The sequence below is a fragment of the Lissotriton helveticus genome, chromosome 5_1 (assembly GCF_964261635.1).
Source record: "Lissotriton helveticus chromosome 5_1, aLisHel1.1, whole genome shotgun sequence".
In the NCBI taxonomy this organism is placed as follows: Eukaryota; Metazoa; Chordata; class Amphibia; order Caudata; family Salamandridae; genus Lissotriton; species Lissotriton helveticus.
Window position 1 is genome coordinate 359,649,500 of NC_136065.1, and position 26,502 is coordinate 359,676,001.

The following is a 26,502-nucleotide window of genomic DNA, read 5'->3' on the forward strand; positions in this document are numbered from 1 at the left end:
GTAAGATGGCCGCTCCCGAAAAAGAAGAGGCAGAGGGGGAGGCAATGAACGTTCCCAGTCCAGCACATTGTCAGTGTCCGAAACAATAAACTCCAATTCCACCTCAGGATGACACACAAACCACCACTGCAGGAAAGAGGCTCCAGAGACAGAAGCAACAAGAGGGGTTGCCAAACGAACGGGCAATAAGTGGAGCCTCAGTAGCCATTGCGCAGGCAAAGTCCCGGATTTCGAAGTGGAAGGAAACACTGTAGCCTTAGTCTCATCGATACGTAAACATCCAAAATTACTGTCAGGGACACATCGCTCCTCCACCCTCTCCTGCTGCAACACTGTATCCGTTCCAGAAGTAATTAGAGGCAGCAGGGGGCCAGCCAGCTCCGGTCGCGCTATGCCAAACGAAGCTCTCTCAATCTTCCATATCAACTCATGGATGGTTCGCCGCCATGTTGCCCCCAGGTCCATAAGGGCAACCAAGATATCCCCATAAGCCAGGTCGCGCTGCGACGTGAATCGGTCGGCACCGCGCAGGGATGCATTCAGAGCAGCCTCCGTCTCGGGGACAGGCAGGACATCACATAGTAGGGACAAGGAAGGAGCCCTCCCTCCGTCGGGAAAGGCAGGCGCCATTATCACCCCGTCAGTGAGTCCACCTTTGAGGAAGGGGGGCAGTTTCGGTACAAAGAAAAACAAGCTTCAGAACCACCGGAGGAAACGCGACCCCCAGTCAGGGGGGCCGCGCTAAGAGAGAGTCTCCTCGCCGTTGATGACTACGGGGTGGACCACGGCCGAAGAGGTGCCCCAAAATGGAGTCCGTCCAGCGTGCGAGCAGCGTAGTGAAGGGAAGGGCCGTGTGAAGGGCTCTCGTCGGGCAAACACACACTCCGGAGGCAGAGGAAGTCCCACTATAATAGAGAAGGTCTACGCCCTCCGCTGCCGTGACCGGTCATGCCCCCCCAGCCGACAGTAGTACTCCAGCTCGTCCCATCAGCTCCGTCCCGAAGCGTCCGGCAGCGGCGATCAGCACAGGTCTCACGAGCAGCAGCGGAGGTCGGCAAACACTGCGGATTCTGCACCAAAACGGCCGGCGGTGACTTCAAAAGAACGCAATCAGGAACAGCGCGTTCATGTCTCCGGTCCAGCACGGCGTAGGCAAGGATAAGAGTCAGGATATCAATGCGAGAGCGGAAAGCTTGTGGAGCCGAGAGCTCACACGTCCGTCCCGTCCGCCATCTTGGCTCCTCCTCCGCACATCCACTTTTGACAAGGACATTTCAGGAGGGAAAATAAAAACAATAGCGCCATCTATTGGCCAGTCACGAGGTGTTTTTTTACGTGGTTGAGGAACTCGTGGTTAAAAATGTAGTTGTTTGGCTATACTCGTTGTTTAGCCTTCGTGGTTAAGGAATTTGTGGTTTAGGCAGTAGTTGTTCAATCATACATCCCAATGCCAAACCATGGGGCTCAGACCAATCACAACACTGTATTGCAGTGGTGTGATCGGCTTAGGGGAACCTGGGTGCTTACCAATCACAACGATGCATTGCAGCATTGTGATTGGCTCAGGAGAGCCTATCCTGTTCCAGCAGAAGCCAGAAAGAGGACTAAGAGAGGCTGTGGATGGCCGGCTGGCCGGATGGCCGACAGGTAAGAGATTTTTTTAAAGAAAAAAATTCTCCCGCCCTCACCGCTCCGTCCCACTGCTTGTTTGCGGCAGGGCCGGTCCTAGGATTTATGGGGCCCCGGGCAGAATAGGAACATGCGAGGCCCCTATAATTTGCATAAGATTTAACCTGACAGGAAGTGACCTCATAGGAGGTAATAACAACTGGACATTAATTATATGGCATTGTTTGAAGCCACTTTGCAAGAAGCAACTTACCTAGTTTTGATATAAGTAAAATGGTTAGAAATAGCTTTAAAAATCCTAATAAAATACGTACATAAGTGGAAATACATTAAATGAATGTAGCCTATTTATTGTTCTCTTGAATGGGATGAATGAAAATTATATGCAAAACGGGAATTCTGGCACTAAGAGAGCTCCAAAGGAGAGGTGCAGACTTTACTAATGTGGAGAAAGAATAGTTTTAAGTGTTTTCCCAAAAATTGGAGTCACGTCATAGCTCAAGAGGGAGAGAGTTTCACCCCAGCACAACTAGAAAGGAGAAGGCTCTGTCTGCAATCAGGACCATCTAAATTTTAGGATGACACAGGAGTTTGGATGGCACAGAGTATAGGATTCTGGAATGAACAGTACGGAGTGCTTTCGAAAGAAAGGACCCTTTTAATGCAGTGCACAATGACAAATGGATAGTGCCTTGCAGATGTAGGGTTTCAAATCAAAAACACAACAGACAGCAGAAAGGTGCGAAGAAATAGCATTGCAATGCAGCAGTCTCAGATGAGGAGCCTAGCACTGTCCTGAATGATTTGAAGGGTACTGAATGCGAAAAGGCGGGAAGCCCAAACGAGAGGGCATAATAATCTAATGAGAAGATAACTGACTGCACAACAGCTTCATTGTAGTGAGAGGGGAGAAAAGGGATGATTTTGTAATGCTTATGGATGTAGTAAAAGCAAGTGGATGAAACATGCTTAATCTGTTCCGAATAAAAAAGAGAAGATGCAAGAAAATGAATCGAAGATTTTTTTGCCGGCTCCACCAATGTGGGCGATTGAGCCAGCTACACCAGCCACCAAAGAGAGCACCATATGGTATGAGTTCCTTTAAAAATGAGAACCTTTGATTTGTCACTTTAAGGTTTTAATGAATTTGTCTTCATTCAGAAATCAACTGTTAGCCTGCACGTACAAACATATTCTTGGGCAAAACCATATTGTCACTGAGGGAAGTGATGTTTGGGTATCAATATGCACTAGATATCAGCAAAAACCAAACTACTGTGTGAGTAAGACTAACTGGGAATTATATAGATTGAAAAGTGGTGACCCAATAAATTCCACAAGTCAGAGGTTAGAAACATAATAGAAATAGGTGGTGAGTGGATTGTTTCAGATTTCTCAAATCGGATACAGGTAAACCACACCAAGTGTATACTTAAATTCCAGGTTGCACTAGTTAATTTATAAGCACTGGCTTGGAAACAGTGTCAAATGTGATACTAACTTTTAGTAGTATTAAGGCTGCTCTAACTCTAAGATCAAGATTCAACCACAAATGATCTGATACAGCACAAATGCTACTTCAAACTCCTACAGTTGTCAGAAGCCGGCACATTGTCAATGAGTAAATTATGTTTTAGGAAAGAGATTTGGAAGTTGATTTCTTTTTTCTAGGATTCAAATATATCTTGCTGTTTCTGACCCTTTGAACTTCCACCTCTCCCCTCCGGTCTCATCCCGCCCAACCTCTAACATCTTTCAATGGTCCTGCTTTCTTTCATCCATCTCTCACCAATACTTCTCTCTCCAGTCTGCTTATGTTCCCTTGCTGGTTCTGTCTCTCTACCACACATCTTATCCATACACTCCCCTTCAACTCTCATCTCTCCTCCAGCCTCATTACCTCTTTCCTTGTTCTGCTTCATTTACATTCACCTCTCCCCTTCAATCCTCCTGAAGCATCCTACCATTGTTGATGATGACCCTTTTAAATTCACCTTCACCTCAATGATCTACTCTTTTTCTCATCTTTCCCTCAGCTTTCTGTGATTGAATCCAGAAACATAAGACAACAACTGACTTACAGCTAAAAGAAGCCAATGGTATTTCTTTTTTGTCAATGGCTGTTTAAGATAAATGAGTAACAATAATAAATTATTTTACATTCACCCTGTCACTGTTTTGACCAATGAGTACCTCCTTCACACATATTTGCACAGAATACCAACTGCAACTGGAATACGGGAGTGTTGCTCAGTGTGCTCTTCAGAGTGGCCATGTATTGAATGACCATGTATTCTGAACACCTTTTTGACCCATAGACAGGCACAGTGGGAAAGTTGAACTGCCTTCAGCCTCAACTCCAAAGCAGTCAACTGTAGCCTGTTATAAACACCTGGAGGCGACTCACTACGATGTGTGCCCCATACAAGAGTAAAATGCTGTGAAATGAGATACAGAAACACACATCCTGGACATAGCTAACACTATTGGAGAATGCAAGATTAAGTAAAGTATGTGAAATATAAACAGGACAAAATCGCTGTCATTGATAACCCTATCATGCAGTGAGACTGGGTCAGGAAATAGGCCCGGCACCCCATTAGTGAATTAATTAGCTAAAAAAGTGTCCCTCAAAATTAGGGCAGTTTTTAACTTGTAAAGACATGCTGGTTACGTTTTTTGTAAGGTATGGGAGATTGCATAGATTTGATTGTGCTGCAGGCATTGTTTGTTTTAATATCATGAAAATCAACATTAAAAACATGTTCATCTGACCATAAAACAGGCAAACAAACAGCCCAAAAAACAGGTCAAATACTAATCTGGCAGACACTGCCTGATTGCCCTAATGTCCAACCCAGCCACTGTGTTATACAATTATTGTGCTGATACAGCAACATTGTTTTTGTAGGTAAAGTAAAGGACATAAATATAGGGTCCGATAGGGGCCTGTTTCAATGTCTATTTTAATTTACCTCCAGGTAAAGACTTGAGGGACCTAGCACACTGAAAGCCATAGTCCAGCCAATGTTACATTCTGATTGTGCTCCTCTTCCTGCACCTCTTGTCTGGCTGCTATCTCACACCTATCTGCTCCCCCCGCCCCTCTCACTTGATTCCGTATTTCGTATTCCTTTCCTTCACTCTGTGCTCCCTTTCCCTCGTCCTGGATGAGCTGAGCTGTTTTCAGTGTGAGGCGCCCTCATTCTATCTTTTGTTTTGCGCCCTGCAGGTTATCCTGCTTCTTATTCAACCAGGGGCAGGGCGCACTTCACAGGTGAGGGCTCTTGAATGACCTGTCTAATCACTGCTATCCTCATGCAGATGCAGCGATTAGGCCAAGAGAGACGGACCGGCAGGCAGATATTGATTAAATCCCTTGGGCCTTCTGGGCCCCCTGGGCCTCCACACTCTGAAGTATTTGAAAGCGCGAGGCCCCCTGGCTGCGAGGCCCTGGGCAGCTGCCCATGCTGCCCATGCCTAGCGCCGGCCCTGGTTTGCGGGACCAGCTGCGACTGCTCGAACCCAGTTCCCCAGCCTCATGGTCGACCGGTCTAGCCATTGGGCCACATCCTCTCCCCTTGCTTGCTTTATATAGCTGTGAACATTGCTTACCGTGTTCACAATTCAGTCCAGTTCTTCCCGCCGAACAGATGCAGTCACCAGTCACTGGGTGGCATGGGGCTCCATTGCAGGAGCAGACATGGGCACAGTCTTTACCAAAGCGACCGGCGGGGCATGCTGCGGAAAAAGAAGACATTGAAAGAAGCAGCAGAAACCATTGCGAAAATATGATTAATGGTGGTATGGAGATGAGTAGGAAAATACCACTTGCAATTTAAATTCCACAGGAACACAAACATATAAATAGCATCTGCATTTAGCGAGAGCATTTCTTTTCTAAGTAAGATGTATTATGTGCGCATTTATAAATAAATGGGAGTTGAGCTCTCATTTGAGCACATGGCAGTTCCCCTGATAGACGAGACAATAAATTAAGTGTAGTGTATGGCCCTTGGGTCACCATGGCCTTCCCAAATGGAAACTGCCTGAACATGAACAAAGTCATTATTCAAATGCTAACATGAAGAAAAAAAAATGAAAGCATGTTTTCATCTTTTTTATGGTTGCTGTTTTAGTATTTGGCACTCTAATCACAGAAGACACTGTTTCTTGTTCGCCACTGAATTTCAGAATGTGCCAGTGACATTTCCTAGCCACAGGGCATGGTTCTTATGTTTATTATCCAGTGATAAAGGACACGCTGCCTGTCTTTAGTGTTTAATTCTGTTTAGAAAACAAGTCACAGTTCTCAATGTTAAGGCAAAGGCATCCAATGCATTCCCATTGCTGACCATCCATTTTCTCTCTCCGCCATTTTGTGCCCTCGCAACGCTGACAACACACATATAAATTAAAATACTTCCCATTGACCAAGGCACTACCCTATAACCCCACCATCTTGATAAAATTAACTGCTGAGTACTAGCTTCTTTGTCCTCATGCGACTGTTACATTTCTTTTCATATAGAATTTATATATTACCTGGTCCCAGAGTAAATAAAATTATAACAAGGTGGAAGACATTTTGCGGTGCAGACGATAAGACAGATGTTGCCTCTGGGTCTTGGGCTCGTGGCTAGATGGGGCCTTTTAAGTCTTTCATCTTCCAAAAACAAATCAATCTCTAGCATCTGCATCAGTGGGTAAGTCTGCAACTTCTCCTTGGCCATCCTCAAGCACTACGTCCAACTCAATGTACTGCTTCTCTTCTATTTCAATGTCCCTACAATCTACGGCGGTCATTCTAGGGCTATATGTGTGTCTTATTGATCATGAAGGAGGTATTTTTTTATTTCCACTTCAATTTCACCCGTTTGCTGCTTTGAAAGTTCCGCGCCAGTGTGGAGCGCTCCATTGAGCGGGCGCGGCCGCATCGGCCAACGGACGTGCGCAGCACTACGGAGGTAGTGCTCGCGACGGCCGCTGGCCGACACCCGCAGCGAACGGGTTAAAGACCATGACTGGTTGATTGCAGTTTAGGTAACATCAAACAACGCTGCATTTCATGGAAGAACAGGACTCACCCACACTGCAGTCTGCTCCGAGGTAACCTTCTGGACACTGGCATGTTCCTGTATTGGTCTCGCACTCCCCTCCGTTCTTGCAAGTACATGTCCGATCACAGTTGGGACCATAATGTCCAGCCGAGCATCCTGGGAACGTGAAAACAAAAGAGATCAAGAAAGATTTTGGAGTTACCTGGAAATCTCCACTTCTGACATACATGTCCACATATTTATCACAACTCATTGTTTGGCACACATTATGCACATCTTATTCAGAAAAACAGGCATAATGACTCCCCTATGGCATCCCGAAGAATACATTTTTGTTGTAGTTGTTATTGATATTTGTCTCAATTTGCCATCGTTAAGGTATTGCAGCTGTAGTCAAACTCTCCAATCGGTCGTAAGTTATCCATCGCAGACCGTATCCCGATTGGGCTTGTGCAGAAATGCACCTTGTGAATAGTGTCTATGCTAGGGGAATATTGGAGAAACTCAGAAACTATGACAAGAAGATGAGCTATAGGAAACTCATGGGTTACTAAACTATTCTGTTATGATATGTGCGATTTCTTCGGCTAAATCTGCACATGTCTCCGACCGAATTTTGTCCGCTCATAATAAATCGAAGGAAGTCTTCAAGATTATGAATGAACTTACCACGGATGATAGAACTCTACCTGCTCAGACTCCAACTCAAGAGACTTGCGAGGCCGTTAATTCTTTCTTTATCGAGAAAATTGCCAAAATTAAGGACTCCATCCCCCCCTCACCCATGTGCGGCCCTGAAACACCTTTTTCAATAACCGACTATCTTTCACCCAGCTTCCTGCCCTTGACCCCAACACCTTAGCTGAGCTTGTGGCCCAGGTCAAATCAGGTTCTCCCAATGACTGTTGTCCTCCCTCGGTTCTCCGGGACGTCTGCCTTAAACTACCGGATCACATACTACCCCTGCTGAACGCTTCCCTCTATACTGGTACGGTTCCCAGCTCCTTCAAGGAGGCCATTTTGGTGCCTCTATTGAAGAAACCTGGTGCGGACCCTGCCGACCTCACCAACTATCGTCCAATATCCCTCCTGCCCTACTTGTCCAAGCTTCTCGAGGCCCACGTCACTCGGTGCCTCTCAAACTTTGTCGAGAACTCCTGCTATATTGAGCCCAATCAAGCCGGCTTTAGGCAGGGCCACTCCACCGAGGCTGTCATCTTGGCAGTATTGGACGCCCTGAGGGGGAACGCTGACGCAGGGACCCCCCAGGCCCTCGTGCTCCTGGATCTGTCGGCCGCGTTCGACACGGTGGACCATGACATCCTTCTCCACCGTGTCGGACAGGCCGGCATCAAGTGGATTGAGTTCTTCCTCGTCGGCAGAACACAAGCCGTGCGTCTGGGCCCTTTTACGGCTGCCAAGACTCCCACGACTTGTGAAGTCCCTCAGGGCTCATCCCTCTCTCCCCTCTTGTTTAACTTATACCTTCGGCCACTGATTCATTCGCTCAAGAGGTGGGATATCACAGTGTTTAATTACGCTGATGATTTACAGATCATCTTCCCTCTTGACTCTCCTGATGCTGTCAACAGCTTCCATTCAGTCATGATCCACATCCAGCAGTGGATGAACCACAATCAACTGAAATTAAATCCTGGAAAAACGGAGCTTCTCCTTCCGGGGAATAGTTTAGTACACTGGGGTCCCCAGTTCTGGCCCATCGAGTTGGGCCCCCTCCCGCCCCTGTCAGCTCGGTGAAGAGTCTAGGGGTGGTTATTGACGCTGAGCTCTCTCTTAAGGCTCAAGTAGGGGCGCTGATTTCCGCATTCATGTTCCAGCTTCGTAAAATTCGTAAAATAGTCCATCTACTGCCACATGCGGCACTGGCCAGGTTGTCATCTCCCTGGTACTATCCCGCCTTGACTTTTTGAACTCTTTATACCATGGACTCCCACAATCATTACTCCACCATCTTCAAACCGTGCAGAACCAGGCGGCCAGGCTTATCCACAAAACGCCAAAGTGGCAGTCTGCGAAACCCCTGCTGCGCAAATTGCTTTGGCTGCCAGTTGAACAAATGGCGGCCTTCAAGATTGGCTGCCTGACTTTTAAGTCTTTTCACTGTACCAGCCCTGTTTTCCTCAAAACACTGATTAAGCAGCACCGACCAGTGCGCAATCTCCAGTCCGCTCACCTCCACCTGCTGGTCGCCCCCAAAATCAAACCAAACAAGTTTGGTGGCCGCAGATTTGTCCATCTGGCCCCCAAACTATGGAATCCTCTTCCCCTGTCCATTAAGTCTAGCTGCTCTCTACTTAATTTTAGGAAGCTCCTTAAAACCCGTCTCTTCACTCAAACTGGTTAGCCTGCCTCTTCAAACTCCACACACTCTGTACCCTAGCGCCAGGAAACTTATGGTGTCAGTGCGCTCTATAAATGTCACTTAAGATAAGATAAGATAAGATATTGCCGTCAACATCAAACCATTCACTAGGAGGCAGGTAAATCAGGTGGGATGCCCAAAATAGTGTTACATTTTCCCAAGCTAGAAAAATGTACACGGAACACTAAATAATTAATTGTTGGGTACCTTAGGCGTGCTGTTTTAAAAAAAAAATGATTTCCTAAAGATGCAATCAGTTCACTACGGGTGAGTTTCAAACCCACTGAAGAGTATTTTTTAAGTTTAAAATTAAGTACTGGCTCACAAAATGAATCACGTGCACAGACCAACTTTTGGCCATAACATGAAATTCCAATCCGGTCTCAATATTGTGTAGTGGAATTTGTTGGGTTTCACCATTCACAACACGATTTGTCAATGCCAATAGGTCTCACATATGCAAGAGCTATTGGCTTTGGCAATGTGTGTTTGCCTTGTTGTACACCATTGTGGCTGCTGTTCAGCGTGGCTAAAAGTTACTGGTGTAGCATGAAGTGGGCTGCGGTGGGATAGACTGGAGTGGGGTAGAGTGGAATAGGGAAGAATAGGGTAGAATGGAGTGGTGTAGTTTGGCGTACAGTGGAGGGGGAGTGCAATGGAGTGGGCTGATTGGCTTAGATTGGGGTAGAATTGAAGGGGGTAGATTGAGGTAGAAAAAATTAGAACATTTTGTACAATTTATAAAAAGAACTTACAGAAGGATTAGAATATATAAAACATACCATCAACCACTTTTTGCTCATTTCCCTCTAACCCAATGAATAGCTACCTCTGAAAACAAAAAAACATTAATAGTGTACAAATAAAAAAGATATGTCAAAGAGACTCTCGAAAGTGCTAATAAATTGGCAGTTTTATTTTCTCCTCGTTCTACTCTGTTTTCTCCACTCTTTTACTGTTTCAACAGAGTTACACTCCCTGCATTCTTCAGAGAGACAGAACATTTTTTACTTTCCCTGAGTAAAATTTCTTGAAAACAAAATGGTTATTTTCCTCCTTCTGTAGTAGTCAACTTACTTTTCTGGCAGAGATGTCCTTGGTAACCAGGTGCACAGACACACTCCCCAGAGATTGGGTGGCAGTTTTGATTTTCTCCGGGACACTGGCAGGCCTGACCACAATTCACACCAAAGGTCCCTGGCAAACAGGCTGTAGAAAAGAGAAACAGTAATACCACCAAACAATAAGCAAAACATTAATTCATACATTTTTATATAAATTCTTTTTATGATATTGCATTTTACAACACAAAACCATTGAGATTCTAAGAACTGGAATTTTTTGTCACTATTCAAACCTCCTCTCTATTTGATTCATCTAGATTTATTTGTCTGCCAAATGAAAGTTCTGAATTTATTGAATAATTTGCACGTTGTATTATTTGCGATACTCAGGCAACAAAATGATGGCAACCCCGGTAGAATGTGAAGCAAAGTCTCCCATATCATAAAACTATTCCTTGAGCTTGGGCTTAGTGGAAGTCCCTCTGATGAATTGGGCTCGGTGGAGGGTGGAGGTTCTGAAGGGTTGGGGCCACCTCCACATTAGGGGCTGCAGGGGCATGTGTTACTCCCTTCCCAAGCAATTTAACGCGTGCACACTTCAGAGCACGATTAAGGAGTTGCCCATTTATTCCAAGTACACATGCATAAGGCCAGATGATGCACAGTACTTCTAAAAAAAAAAACAGGAGTTTAGGGTGGCCACACTAGAGGATTTAAGAAAACGATTGAGCGTCTTTGTAGGTGGAATAATCCAAATGTTGTTGTTGGTGTCACAAACAAATTAGCATTCAAACATTCCTTTATGACAGTACTATTGTTTTAAATAGTCTATCCCCCCCCCCAGATACATATATGTGCTGCACGTCTGCCTATCAAAAGCAACTGGGGAGATCACTGTTGACCACTTACATTGGTCACATCCGTTGCCCGTGAATCCAGGTGGACAGCCACACTCCCCTGTGATGTGGTTGCAGGGTGTGCCAGGAGGACACCGGCAGAGTCCGGCACAACTCTTTCCATAGGATCCAGGGAGACAGGCTACAGACAGACACAAAGCAGAGAATTGCTCATGGTTATTAATTGGTACATACTACTGCATGGTTTGCATGGCCATTGTGCGAGTTACAGATTATGGTCTTATGGCTGCATACGTTCTCACCTGCAAGAGATATTGTATACAACAAGAGGCTTTTAGCCCACCCATTGCTTAACATTTGTTGGCTTCATTGTCACTCTTATTTGCTGCCTTCTAATTGGCCACCGCATGCTGGCTTCATTTCCTCTTCTTTCGGCTGAAGCATGGACCAAGTACTGATTGCTTCAGTCTAATCGCTGTCCTTCCACTGCTCAAGCTGTGATTGAGGCACTACTTTTATATTTTCTTCTTCCCCATCATTCTTGTTGAACCTTTTGTCATTTGTAGATTACTATGCCACACACTCTTAAAATAAGCTATTTTCTCTTTGGATGTTTATTGTGACAAGAGATAGTATCTGGTTTTATTGTGACTACAGATGTCATATGCTTCCAAGTGTATTTTCACTAAGATGTGAACATGGGAGCAATTACTTTCTATGTGTAATATGATTTTTTACCAAATGTTATATTTCTTTCTTTTTCACCCATGGGGATATAAACTGATTTGCTCAGAATTGCAAGGTTGTTGTGCTGAGACCTAGAAAGCATTGGTAAAGCCAATAGGTCTCGCCTTTAAGACCATTGCCTCTGCCAAAGCCTTTTTTCATGATGTACATCATGGGCAATTCCGACTTTGGCAATGATTCATAGTCATGCTGTAAAGCAGTGTGGCTGCTGTGCTGATGGCTAAAAATAATAAAGAAAATGGACTATGATACGGCCAATGCACTTTAATTTTTTTCAAAGCACATTAGCCCTGGCTGCATCATAGCGCTTCTTTGAATTAGCTTTGCCACACGGCAAAGCACCCACACTGCTGTACATCATGGCTACAAAAAATTGCCAAATCCAATAGCTCTCATAGGCAAGACCTATTGGCTTTGAAAAAGCATTGTTAACCATTGATCATACATCACATCAATAAGATCCCTACTGCCATTCACCCCTTCCCCAGTGGATGGTCAACAGCGTTTGGCCATGCACAGTGGGAGTGCAGGCAAAGTTCTCAGCCAGACAGTTGTCCTAGTTTTTTACATCTATCCGCCTTTGTAGGCTCCTGAGGTAGTTTGTGGAACCCCCAATATAGATCATGGCCAAAAATAAAATATTGGCTTTCAATGATTCCTGAAACTTTCCTTAGATAATTCAGGAATTTTTTATTATGTCCCACACCCAGAAGAGTAAGCAATATAAAATTTGATACATCATTCACCTTACCACCGTAAACATCTCTTTTATCCACACAAGCACTAAACCCCTCCCTTTAACGCTCTATAGACTCAATACGATAATCCACTGGCACTAGCACAGAAGCTAACAACTGCTGCATATTTTTAAAAGTGACATTTGAAATGTCCTTCCAAATAAGACTTTGATAGAAGATTTTAAGATTTCTAAAAATTTCCCACACATCAACTTGCAGAAAGAATACGCAGATTTTTTAAGCTAAGCGAGGGTGCGATTAAAGATGCAGCAGTCGCGGCTCACATGACTCGTGGGTGGGAGGGTCGTGCGGGGGGGGGAATAGAAAAAATAAAACATAAAACTTACCTTACCGGGTCCCGCACTGCCTCTGCCCCTGGCCGGGTCCCACGTTTTCCTTCTGCTTTCCTTGAACAGGAAGCAGGCATCCTCCCCCCTCCCCTAAACCAATCACAACACTGCAATGCAGTTGTGATTGGTGCGGACAGCGCCCAGTCGGGCGCCTGTAGGGAGACCATTTTCTATATGTAGTCTGCATGCAGCCTACATAGAGAAAATGCAGAGTGTGCATGACTGCTTTGGTCGGCCCCAGAGGGCCGATCAAACAGTCAGGGCCCCACTGGCGTAGCTAGGGGGGGTGAGGGGGGGGGCGAGGGGGGCGGTCCACCCCAGGCAGCACTATTTTGGGGGCGGCAGTGGTCGCGCTGTCCTGGGGGCCGGTGGCAGCGGCCTTTATAATTGATTTGGACACTCGCTGTGTCCCCAAATAAATTATAAAGACCGCTGCCACCGGCCGCCAGTGCATGCCGCGTAGCCCCCGTGTGAACAGCAAGCACACCTTCTTAGTGCTTGTTAAGCGACGTATGTACCTGGTTTGTGGTTCCAGTCCCAGGGCCGTCAATCTTGTTGCGCGCTAAAGCTCTACCAATGACGGCCCTGGGCATAAAGTTTGTCCAGCCCTCGCGCTGAAATGTAGCGCAGCACGGCAGCAGTGACGCGGCGTCACACGCTCTCCTCTTGTGAGAGGCTGCCTGCTGCCCGAAGGGTCGCGCCTTGTCTGTTATGGACGGTGATTATCCCAGAGCACAGCTCAGGTAGAGTGCAGCAGCAGCTTTTGTTTTTTACTCACCATAGCATAGGTTAACACCAGGCACCCTGCCCTGTCCTTCTATGAGCCACTCTGTGTTCAGCCCCGGCCCTTCTAGGCGCTATCTGCTGCCCCCACACCCCGCCCTGACGCAGCGCTGGCCTTTCACGGGGGAGCAAGCAGAGAGGCCGAGTTCGGAGCCGGGTGCAGTCTCGGCGCCAGCTCCGCACCCTGTGATCCTGGGCAGCTTCCGGTGCCCCTGTGGAGTGTCCCTGGGCCTCGTGTAAAACGCCTCAGCACCGAGGCGGCACTATAGAATGACTGCAAAACAAGCATTTACCGCGGCCACAGCCCTAGAGAGGAGGGGGAGTGAGGAATAACTGGCAGAGGGGCAGTCTCTTCGTACAGCACAGGGGCTGTGGAGAATGGGAAATAACGAGGGCAGGGGTGGGGCCAAGGAATGAGGAATACCCCCGAGTGGGAGACACTCATCACAGTCCTCCATCATTTAAAAGCAGAGACAGAGCTTCATGTTTAGCTGAGGAGGCTAAGAGGTGAGAGGTGAACACCCTGACCGGGGGCACCGGGCACAGCTGGGCAGTCTGTGGGATGGGCAGTGGTCATAGCTGGGCAGGCTGTGGGGTGAGCGCTGGGCAGAGTGTGGGATGGGCAATGGACAGAGCTGGGCAGACTGCGGGGTGGACACCCTTCTGCTGCTGTGTCTCACATGCTGTGCACCTCCGGTGATGTTTCATCCATCTTTGCTTTTCGAGTGGCCTTCTTTATATTCCATCTGCGCCCTGCATATCTCAGGGTCTGCAGTGTCTGCAGGGAGTCCGCGTTGTGCCCCCCACTGCTCTGGCACCTCTCCTTGTCACCCCCTCTCTGAGGATGCATCTCACTGGACTCCAAGATCCTCCAGCCAACTCTTGGGGTCCGACCCTGAGGTCTCTTTAGTGAGTGGCAGGGCAGTGGGCACAAGTCCTATAAAAAGAAGTGGGGGGGACTAACAAGTTAGGCAGTCAGCAAATGACTTCATGAAACGTGCCATCCATAGCTGCCAAGGTTTCAGATTGCTATGTGTGACATGTGTCCGAGACTTAAGCTCACACAATCACAGGGCTGCGAATGCCATGGGCGGCAATCTGAGGGATAGCCCCGGGCGCCACAAGCTCTAGCTACGCCGTTGCAGGGCCCACAGCATTGGGCAAGCCACTCCTCTCCGACCTGCCCCCAACCAGACATACCGTTCTGCTTTCTCGCAGCGCGAGAAGCAGAAACATAAAATAGTATTTGAATTACCATTTTACGTTTCTGCTTCTCGCACTGCGAGAAAGCAGTGGGGCGACACTCATCTGCCCTAATGGAGAAGCTGCCCCCGAGATGCAGTGTTCCATTGTTCTATCCTTCTTCAGAGATCCCACATGTTGAAAAGACGGGAAATACTAACCTTTATAAGCATGTAAGAGGCAAAAGGTAGGACAGGGAGAGGCCATTTTATTAAAAGGAAGAAAAATGCATGTTAAAAATGTCAACATTATGTAAAAAAGTTACGAGTCACCTATATAAACAGGGAGTGTTGGCTTGGATGAATTTTTCCATGCACAGAATTAGTGTGGACTTTTAGCTTGATTAGCATGATCTGGAGCTAATGTCGAAGTATTTGAGACCATTAAATGGAAAGGGTACTTGACTTGCTTCTGACTCAGTCTTAAAAGTTATTTGTCAATGACCCTTTCACTCTTTATTCATTAGACCTGGTCATATGCAGTTCAAGATAACATCTTCAAAGCCATTTTGTGCAATCTAAGTTGAGAGATTGATTCATATGTTTCCGAGAGTTTTAGGGCCAGATTTAGAAATGTTTTGTGTTGGATTTGTGTTACCTTTTTAACGCAGACCCAACACAAAATCTTTTTGGGCATTTACAAACCAATGCACATTGGTGTTTGTGTTGGTTTGTAAGAAGTAACACAAATTAGTTGCTTTTCATTACTCTGCGTCAAGGTGGCATTCCATGGATGGTACATGGGAGTTCCTGTTGTCCCACCCATGGTTTTTGATGCAAAACCCTATCTACTTACAACAATAGACAGGGTTTAGCATAAAAAAGGATCGCCACTCGAAAGCAGGCGCTAAAAGGAGAAATGCTTTAATTTCTCCTTTCTTTTCTGAACACATGTACAGCACACATACAAAGTAGGAACAGTTTTTTAAATTTAGTATAAGCATAGTATTTTGTACTAGAAGGGAGCCTTCCAGTACAAAACCGATGCTAGATTCATGCAGACACCCCTGCACTATGGTGCTAAGGTGTGTGCGCAGTGCTCAGCACCAAAGTTCTGCACCGGCGCTAGACTCTGTAGATATCGCACTTTCCTCCTCTCCCCCTGTCACGCAGCGCAATGCAGCAATTTTGGGTGCTGCGCTGAGTTTTTTGACAAGTACCTAAATCTGGGCCTTTGTCTCCAAATGGCCAGCAGGTTACATTGTGAAATTTGCTAGATCAAGGGAAGAACAGCACTATAAGCATAGCAAGATCAAGATTTTTGCTGTTGTAGTCAAAATGTCAATTTTCCACTTTTCCTCTGACAAAGAGGTGCCATTCCCCGCTTGTGCCATTCTCTTGCGGATTGTAGTATAACCAGATAGCAATTATTAACTGCCCTTATGACCACCCTTGACAACAAGAACCAAAATGTAAATAGGTGGCAATTTTGTTTAATGTGACATTAATATGCGGTGATTTCCTCATGTTTCAGTGTCACTGTTCCTTCCCCCCTGCATTTTAAGTGATTGAACCCATTTTGTTTACAGGCTGTCAGTGATCAGGTCGGTCACTAGAGCTGGGGGCCAGCAGCTGTGGCTCCTGCCAATGCAATGTGTGTGTGTGTGTGTGTGTGGGGGGGGGCAGCGTAGCGTGGGGGGAAAATATTATTACAAATAAAGAAATGTACATTTACCTTTCACCGCGCCTGATCTTCTGCTCCCAATTCTGCGCTGCTCTCTGCTCCTGGCACTACAATCCCCATGAGGACAGACTCCCTACCCAATCCCAGCGCTGCTCTCATGCTATTCACCCCAGAATAAGAGAAGCGCTAGGATTGGGCAGAACAGGCAGTTTCACGCTCCAACAGGGACTGGGAGCCTGTGCCCCTGAGCACTACTGATATCTCCAAGGTACAGCCTGGAGATATTAAAGTGTGCATGTTGGTTTGGCTGTCCCAAGATGGTCGGCCAAACTGACATGCGCGCTTTCAGTGCCTACAACTCCTCTCTCTGCTGTGTGACGCTGCGACATGGCCCTGACCCGCCCTGGAATCCACGGCTGGAAGTGAAAAATAAAATGATAATAAAATAGTTTTTTTGTCATTTTATTTTTCTACTGTCTGCTGCGTTTTAACAGTGGAGCGACGCTCCTCCGCCATAGCAGAGGAGCCGCCCCTGGGGCCAGGTGTGAGTTTTAAACATGTGTGCCAACAGGAGAAACCTTTACAAGTGGGCAAGGAAGCCTGAGCACCAATCAATGAAGCTCAGGATGTTCTAAAAAAATGCAGCACTCTCTTCGTCCAGGTTCAGCAGCAAAGGACACTGCCCTGCAACCAAGGGGGCATCACTATTTCAATGTATTTTACATGAACTCAGCAATTTGGCCTGCACAAGCTTTCACCTTAAAACAAGCCCCTTCAACTGCGGTGTGAAGAACAATTGTATCAGTCCGACTTCCTTCCCTATCCCTAAAAGATAGTTCCTGAGTAGGCGGTGAACTGACCTTTCTCACAGTGCTTGCCCCTCCAGCCTCTCGGACAGTCACAAGCTCCGGTGGCGTGGTGACACATGGCGCCTTGCTCGCAGTCGCACGTCTCTGCACATCGCTCACCAAAGGTTCCAAGGATGCAAGCTATGGAGACAGTGACAAGTCCTGGCCCGTGAGTAGTCATGAAGCTGATACAACATCCATCCAAAACAATGCATAATTAATCATAGCAACATGAAGAAAGTCTACCAGTGCATTCTATTCAGCCCCTTCCCCAACCTAAATATAGCACCTTCATCTTCTCATAAATCTCCAACGCTATTGTGCAATCCAGAATTCCTAACCCTCTTGGAGGGGGAGAGGGAGGGTGGGTTTTTGTTTTTTAAAGATTCTCCTTTGCTCCGCCCAACTTTATATACTCTGTGGTTTCCTAGTATGACTTTATCTTAAGCTCTTTGGTAACAAGGGACAAATCCGGCAAACTTTTCACACCCCAATTGATCCTCATACTCCAAAATGAAGACTAGGTTCTCTACCGGAATTGTCAATGGAGGGACAAGACACAAACCTATAACAGCAGATTAGCCGAGTCTCCGCGTTGGCTGAGCTCTCCATTCCACATCACATTTCACCTCTAGTTTCAGAGAGAAAATTTGTTAACAAGAGGTCTGGCGGCCCCAAGACATGTTCTTGGCATGGTTCATTAACAAGCGGGCGCCAAAATGGACGCACATGTGGATCAAAAACACATGGGGCCACTAACACTCTAAGCATTTTACCTGGGCAAGCAGTAATAAAGCAATAAACCATTAATGTCTTGACAACGCCTGTACAGGCAGTTAAGACACTTTCATTGATTGTTGGCTGGATAAAAACCCCTGCAAAGAATCGATTGAGTAAAGCAATGAAAACTTCAGTGGAAGACCTCTTCAGCACGTGAAACAGAACTAATGCATGTTTTAGAGTGCTTTTAGAGTAGTGTAATCACTCTGGGCCAGATTCACAAAGGTAAACTTAGACCAAAAGTCTAAGTTTAGACCTGAAGTCTAAGTTTAGACCTAAAGTCTAAGTTTAGACCTAAAGTCTAACTTTACTACAAGTTTACTTTTGGTCTAAGTTTAGTCCAAAAGTCTAACTTTACTACTACTAAAGTTAGAGTTTTGGTCTAGACTTAGACACAAGTCTAACTTTACTGGTAGTAAACTTAGGGCCTCATTTATGAGAAGTGATGCATCGCTGCTTTCACGCAGCGATGTGTCACTTCTCAGTGCGTCCTCCTTGCGACATGACTGATGCGTCATATTTACCATATGACGCATCATGTTGCAAGGAGTTACAGATACGTCAGTATTGCTGACGTATTTGTATGGCTCAAAAGTGACGCATTGCTGGAGTGTGTCTCAAAAGTGACACAACTCCAACAATATGTCCTTTCACATGGGGCAAGCCCCATGTGAAAGGGCTTGCTGCAGTCTTACGCCTGCTGTGACGCAGGCGTAAGGTATTGACGCATTTGCATCCTAGAAGTGGCGCAGTGAAATCTGGTAGATTTCACTGCATCACTTATATGACCCTTTCTTGCATGGGAACACCCCCCTTGCATACATTATACCTGGCGCAGATATAATGTAGCGCAGGGGTATACAAAGTGACACATCTACCTAGATGTGTCACTTTGTAAATATGGCGCAACAAGGCGCATTTTTTACACTGCTGGTGTGTCACAAAAAATTACGCACCGGCGGTGCACAAGTGACATAAGGGCTCATAAATAAGCCCCTTAGACTTTTGGTCTAAGTTAGACTTTTGGTCTAAACGTAGACCAAAAGTTATAACTTTACTAGTAGTAGAGTTAGACTTTAGGTCTAAACTAAGACTTCAGGTCTACACTTAGACTTTTGGTCTAAGTTTATATTTGTGAATCAGGCCCTCTAAGAACAGGAAGGTAGGACAAGAGAGGGAGTAATCAGATTTATTTTTGCCTCTCTGGAACAAGATGCGAGTCTGCCTGGTCCAAACTGAGACCCGGAAGTTCTTTGTTCAAATCCAGTCTTCCATTGGTCACTCTGTTCGAACATGAACAAATCTTTAACACAGCAGCCACTAGGAGAGGAACTCTCACTGGCCATCATTTTATGGAAAACGCCCGCAAACATACTCAAAGGCATGCAATGGGTTAATGATTTGAAAAATTGGGAGAGAAGGGAAGAAGAGAGTTCTATAACTGAAGCGACCGAAGGCATGAAACGCGCAATTAAAACATATGGTATGGCATGTGATATTGTTCCCATACCTGACAAAATGAAATAAGGGGCAGCCTACCAGGTGTCCTGAAATCCATTAATTGCTTTTTCATTCTATCTTAAGAGTTGTCAAAGTTGACCCACAATGCCCCTGTATCACCTTAATTACTTCCCAGGCAATATACTTGCTCTCCACAAACAAACAGGATCTATTCCCACTGCACAGATCAACGGAGCCTGGCTCAAGTTGCCCCCTTCCCTAACTGCCTTCTTTAACCATCCCAACAACTAGCAGCCATTTTACTCCTCATTGTCTGATGATGTCTCCTCATTACCAAAGCTAACCCATACCGACTACCACCTGGTCATTTAACATCAGAATCTTCTGAATGTTTGAAGCACCTTCAGTTGCTTTCCTTTGTGTTTTTCTATCTGGATGCAACCTAAAGAACGAGTTACTTACCTTTGGTAACACCTTATCTGGTAGACACTCTATATAGCCATAGATTCCTTAGCTTAGAATAATCACCAGTTGTCAAGCTGTATCTGGATATTTTTTGAGCAGTACCCCTGCACACCGGTAAGTGGTGTCATTCGGCTCTGTGTCGGCATCATGCACGCCGGATGTGGTGTGCATGGTACCTATATAGGCACCACCTTGGCGCACTGATGTCAGTTACTTTTTTGACTTTCTACACAAGGATGAGAACTGAACACTGGTGTGAAAAACGAAGGCCCTGAGAAGAGTGTCCCTTATACTGCAATCTGCTTGCAAAACAGGGAGGATGGATGGGTCAGTAAGGAATCTGTGGCTAGATAGTCTCTCTACGAGATAGGGCCTTGCCCCGAAGGTAAGTAACTTGCTCATCTGATTGAGCCTTGTGCAGAACTTGGACCAGGCCTCGAGTAGGACATCGGTAAGGGCTTTATTAAAGAGAAGTAAAGGTTCGGCGGGGGCAAATTCCGGCTGAAGCAGCTCTGTCAAGACGTTCGTCTTGACTGCCCCTGAGGGTAGCTGAAGATCCGAGAACTCAGCCGCACTATGCACCACCATAGCAAAAGAGGCTCCCTCCTCCATAGCCAAGGTAGGAGGAGAGACCAAGACAGTGTCAGGCAAGGTGTCTAACCCACTGGCCTTCACCAGTTACTCATACCATTTGTCCTTATTCTCATCTAAGGGATGGTGGCATCCATATGGGTCCTCATACCCCTCCATTCATCTACCTCTCCAGGCCTGTTGAAAGAAAAATGGTCTGGCTCAGATCCCGAGATCAAGGTCCCCGTCGGTGTCGGAACCAGTGTGGGGGTGATACCTATACGGCTCCACGTCAGAGTTGGGAATGACAATGGGGATGGTGCAGCCGTGGGGCGTCAGCACTGGAGCGGGCACTGAATAAGGTCTTTGTCCCGGTGGCAGCTCTGCTATGGATCCAACAAGGCATCCACGGGCCGACTGGCACTGAGAGCAAACCTGCCAGAGATATCCAGTGGGGGGCCCTCCCGAACCTGTGGGATCTGAAATCAAGTGGTGCTGGGTCTCTAAAATATGAGGCGCATGACCTCATACAATTATTTAACCTGGATGGGAATGCTCTGGCTCCTGGAAAGTCATTTAAGCGTGGAGCAGATTCTGACTCAGGCCCTGCCGAAGCGCAAGGCTTAGAGTGTCCACAGTGGAGAAGTGTGGCTCAATGGTTAGAGCGGCAGACCCTGATGCAGAGGTCTAGCCCGGGACCAGGGTTCAATTCCCCGCCTCAGCGGGTCTTGAGCTCAAAAATTCCACAGACCTGATAATTCTCGCCTCGGTGCCTATTCCAATCATGGAGTCCCACTCTGTAACTCTGGGCAATAGCTTGCTTAATCTCCACAATGGCCCCCACAACGCTAAGGATGCCTGGCCTCCACCATGGGGGTGCCCAGGAGTGGACACCTCACAGGGAAAGCCAGGATGGGTTCCACAGCGGTATTCGTACAAGCGCCTTGAGACCCTTGCGGGTGAGTAGTGCGCTATACAAGTATCAATTTACAATTTTTCTACATTTACCCTCCCACACCTCTCCAGAATACTTCGACGGGCATGGTGAAGTGGAAGACCTCTTCAACTTTTTTGATTTCTTATGCTTGTGGATCTTACCTGATTACTTCAAGTACGTCAACGATCGCTGGATGAGGCTCCATAATTGATCCAGGGAAACATCCATGCGACAGGGATCTTAAGCATTGCGGGGTCATCTGACATCTGACAACGAGGAGCTTGAGGGATCACTCCCTCAGCACCTTGGGGTGCATGACACAGCAGTTCTCACAAGTCTTGGATTACAGCACCATATGCGACAGGCACCACATGGTTTGAAAGCAGCCAGTTTCTTACGTGACATCCTCACCCCAGAAGAAAAAAAACCTCTCAAGAAGAGTTGACAAAAAGCAGAAGTTAGTCACAAAATTATTAAGGGTAGCTCTGACCGAACCAGTGCTATCTGGCACGGAAAGGAAAGAACTGGCATCAACCCACTTGGGTAACTCCTATCTAGGTGCCGCGCATGTCACTTCAGCAAGGAAAACGCAGGGCAAAATGACACCACCTATCTGTGCACAGGGGTACTGCTAAAAAAAAGTCCAGATCTAGTCTGATGGCTCGAGATTATCCTAAAGTAAGGAATCTACAGTTGGAAGTCTATATCTGATACATAGACTTGTCGGTAGAGAAGGACCTACTGCCATTACTCAAATCACTCCTCTATCAATCCCTTCCCTCTCACTAGTTCTTATTGGTAACTGATTTATCAACATTTCTGCATTGTCCTGTCTCCTTCCTGTCTAGCAACTCTTATCTGCTAGGCACCCAGAAAAGTGTGTGCCCCCTTCTTTGACATCATTGACTCAAGAGTCTCCTAGGTAAATACTCATCCGGTAAAGCTGACAACAAAAGAAGGTGGGCCACAACAGGACCAGGGACAAAAGTCTCATATGTGTGTAAAATAGTTTGGAATCCAATTGCAGAGTTCAGTCGTATGAATACCAATTAACTGTTAGCATTTTTGAAGCACTCCTAAAATGATAAGCTCTGTATTAGTTACTACTGAATATCCAACTAATGACAGAGATAGATTCTTTTGGCATTGCTTGTGTTATGCTATTTTATGAAACACTGTAAAATGTTGATATTGTTTTTAAGATTAAAAACCTAGTCGACACAGGTTCCTACAAAGAGAGAAGTGTTTTTTTTCGTGGGGTGGGGGTGTGAATGATATACCGTGACGTCAGTGAGTTACTGACATCAGGAAAGCAATACCTGTAGCATTACTGCACATTGCTGACATCAACCTATCATTCCAACAAGAATGAAACCCAATAAAAATTAAAACAGCAAATCCAGGCAATGGTAAATCTTAAGCAGAAAAATTTAACCTTTTAATCAAGAGGACAGGAACTATAATACCTTTTATGGTGCACCACTCGGTATCAAAAGCAACTATAACAACAGACCAAAATATTGAAATAAACAACTAAAACACTCCAAAATATATATCAGCCCCTTAAACATTTGAGAGAGCGCAAACTGACCTAAATGTATGAGTGCATCACACTTACCTGTAGTAAGCACAAATCATGAGGAGAAATGCCATGAGTGCTAATAGTATCTGAAATTATATTCTGAATGTATAGCTAACGTAGAGATTTAAGTAGAAGTGGAACTAATACAGAAATGTGTGACACTATATGATTTTATTAGATGTGATTATTTCTGAATCCATGTCGTGTAGCTGTTAAAATGTAAGATGGTATGTGGTTAAACGCAGAATGTGGTAGGCCTCAGGGCCAGAGCTAAAAGGGAAGGTGTTTCTTTTCACGACATAGATTGTACTAATGTTTGGTCATTGCATTAATGGGCCATGATTTATAGATGTGTTTACTGAATAATAGAATAAGAGTATTAACATGCTTTAATTAATGAAGAAATTGAATGCTATAATCATTATGAGAAATATTGTAGGCCTGAAATGTTTTAACATTGATTTACACGTACATGTCTGGGCCAAGAAATGTTGCGAACCTTTTTGGAAGTCTATGAGAGTTGGGATCTTGGCTGCAGATGTCTGTCTGCAAGAGAAAAGGGGGAATCCAATTATAAATAAAATGAATAGAGGTCTGTTCAGTAGACGGCCCAGACATGGAGGAGGGTTCCGGAATGTTTAAGGGGTATCAGCGGGCCGGAGAAGAGTCTGAGAAGCAAGGTCAACTCCAACGTATGAGGCCCAACACCAAGCAGCATGGAAAAAGCCAGAAGCTACACCACGTGAGAGGCGTCTCGCGAGGGGCGTCTCAAATGTTGTTGACTGTTTTGTATTAGGGACAGCACCCCTGGGTGGAGTTAGAGCAGATACCTGAGGACCCTTTAGAGAGCGGATGGGTAGGCAGAGAGGGGTCATGACTGGAGAACTATAGGTTTTCACCAAGAGGCTTAGAGTGAGTGACTTCCCTTGGGGGTCATTCACTGCTGACACCTTTGTTAGGTTGGGATTTGGTTAAGTAGGGATACCATCTAGAGCAGGGTAGGGACAGCCTAACCTGTGCGTTTTCCTCCAACTTAAATGAAGGAGAGATATGCGTCAATGCTGATAGCTTTATTATTCTTAGAACTTGTGTTAGTAATTTCCGTTGCTCGTCTGAGGGCTTTCAGAGAGCACATGTATGTAGTTGGACCTGTGTATCTCGTGAATCTCATTCTGAGATGCCTGTATTTGCAGCTTATCCTATCCTTACAATAAACTTTTGAAAGCTAGAAGTTGTTTGTGATCTTTTGGAGCAGGGTCCTTTATTGGGTGAACTGGTTTGGTAACAGGGGCACTTTCTTCCTCAAAGACAGGCAACAAAGGTTCAGTCGACCAGATCGAGGTTTGGATCAATAGTGATAGGGTATCGATCAAAATCTCGCCCTTCCAGTTGGTAGCTATAGAGGATGGTTGCCTTCTTGAGGACGGTGACCTAGGCCAGGTTAGCTTACCCCAAGGCCCCTAGAAATCGATGATCGGAAGAACCGCCCGCCGAAGAAGATCCGGATGACGTGAGACAGAAAAAGCAGCAGTATCGGTCGAGAGTGAGTATAAAGGGTCATGCGTGTTAGATTGCGGTGTTTTTGTATTGTATCTATGTTGTAATGTCTGGCGGAGTTGAATGTCTGTAGAGTGACTGTGGAACAGGTTGTGAGCGCGCGCAACCGGTGGAAATCTTAAGTGAGAGCTTAAGTGGTTCGGGTGTATCGGACACCCAGAGTAATTGTTAACTAGTGTGAAGGGGGTCATGAGGTACCATTGATCACCCGAAAGACCGAGATAGGGGGAACGTAAGAGTGAGTGCGTGAGTAACGGACGCTGGTCGGAGGTTACTGTGTGTGTAAGCAACCTATCAGAGAGACGATAGACATTTCGTCAGTTGTGTTGACAATTACATATAGACTGTGGACGTACAGTCGAGGGACGTGACCGCTTGGTCGGAAGTAGTCATTTCTCGGTGTATGAATGGGACGCATGCATGACCGGGAGACGAGTTGAGAAAGGAGGGGTGCTGCTGCGAAGCGGAGAAAAGTGACGTCAGGAAGTGTCGCGCAGTGATTGGCTGACCGGAGAAAGACCGCGCCGTGATAGGCCAGCTAGCAAAGACGTCAGAAAGTGTCGCGGCGTGATTGGCCGACCGGAGAAAGACCGCGCTGCGATAGGCCAAGTTAGCAAAGCCGCGACAGGATTGGTGGATTGTCATCAGGAAGTAAACAGAGTAGCGAGGCTGGATATTGTGCGCATAATTATGAAGTGTTTTAAATGGCTGAGAGCGGTGTTTAAAAAAGAGAAGCGGGGATCGTATGAAGGGGAAGAAGCCCCGCCGGAGGGTACGCCGGCTCGTTACATGGCAGTAAATGTTGGGTTGCATACGATCCTTTGGATATCAGAGTGGAGTAAGATTACGGAAGGAAATGAGGAACTGACGTTCCCGAAGTACGGGACGTTCAGATTAGAGGTGTTACATCGATTAAAATCAGTCATGACCTCAATGAGACCCTTGCCTAGACCGACCCAGTTTGAAGCTCTTGATGCATGGATTAGGGCAGCGCATGAAAAGAATATGAACAGACGACAAGAAAGGGTGAAACGATCGGTAAGGGCAGTGCAGGATGCCAGGTGGGATGCGGATGCTAAAAGATGGAGAGTGCATAACATGGAAGTAAATAAACTGTACCCAGTGTTAGAGGTGCCCGGAAATAAAAGCCCCCTAGAAGAAGATGATGAGAGCGAAACAGAGGATAGCCTGATAAACAGATTATTGACAGACAGGCCACCCCCGTATAATAGAGCAGGGGGAGAGGTCGAGCATAGTGAAGGAGAAAAGGGGGGCAATGCAGGAGAGCATGGACCGCTTCCCAGTTCAGAGTGGGATCCTGAGGCAAAGAAAGAGCTGTCCCAGCCTAGTCAGGTGCAACAGGTAGTCGGGAGGTTTGTGGTACAAAGAGCGCCGGAAACGGAGAGCGCCACATCCTACGCATTACCAGATGCACTACAGGTACCTGTTACCATAGGTCCTATAATATCGATATATGACCAAGAGAGAGCAAGAGGGAAAGAACGGGTACGGAAGGACAGAGAAAGAGCAGGGACGGCAAGGAGGAACGATACGATTAATTCCCCAAGTCAGATGCCGATACCAAGAGAGTGGAGCACCCCGATGCACACAGCAGGGGACCCAGGAGGGGATCCCGGGGGCCCTAGATGGCCAGTGGATCTGAGGGGATCTGGACGAAAATCCTTTCAAGAGCTAAATGAGTACATGAAGAAGTGGGATGAGGCAGTGGAGGCTCACAAGAGCATCATAGCTGCAGAAGCTGAAAGGGAAAGTCAGGACAGCAGAGCACGGACTCACTGCGGGGCTGGGGAGAGTAGCCCGGAGTGG

At 46.3% G+C, this 26,502-nt stretch overlaps 1 protein-coding gene across 1 annotated transcript in view; it reads right to left on the reverse strand.

Moving 5' to 3' along the window:
• LOC144754551 (uncharacterized) overlaps positions 1–26,502 on the reverse strand; it is a 484,785-nt gene that overhangs the window by 55,269 nt on the left and 403,014 nt on the right. Inside the window, exons 24-28 of the mRNA XM_078642483.1 lie at positions 17,336–17,464; positions 11,046–11,174; positions 10,150–10,281; positions 6,717–6,845; positions 5,245–5,370 (exon numbers count right to left, since the gene is read on the reverse strand). Coding sequence (XP_078498609.1) covers positions 5,245–5,370; positions 6,717–6,845; positions 10,150–10,281; positions 11,046–11,174; positions 17,336–17,464 — 645 coding nt within the window. The remainder of the gene's footprint in view (positions 1–5,244; positions 5,371–6,716; positions 6,846–10,149; positions 10,282–11,045; positions 11,175–17,335; positions 17,465–26,502) is intronic.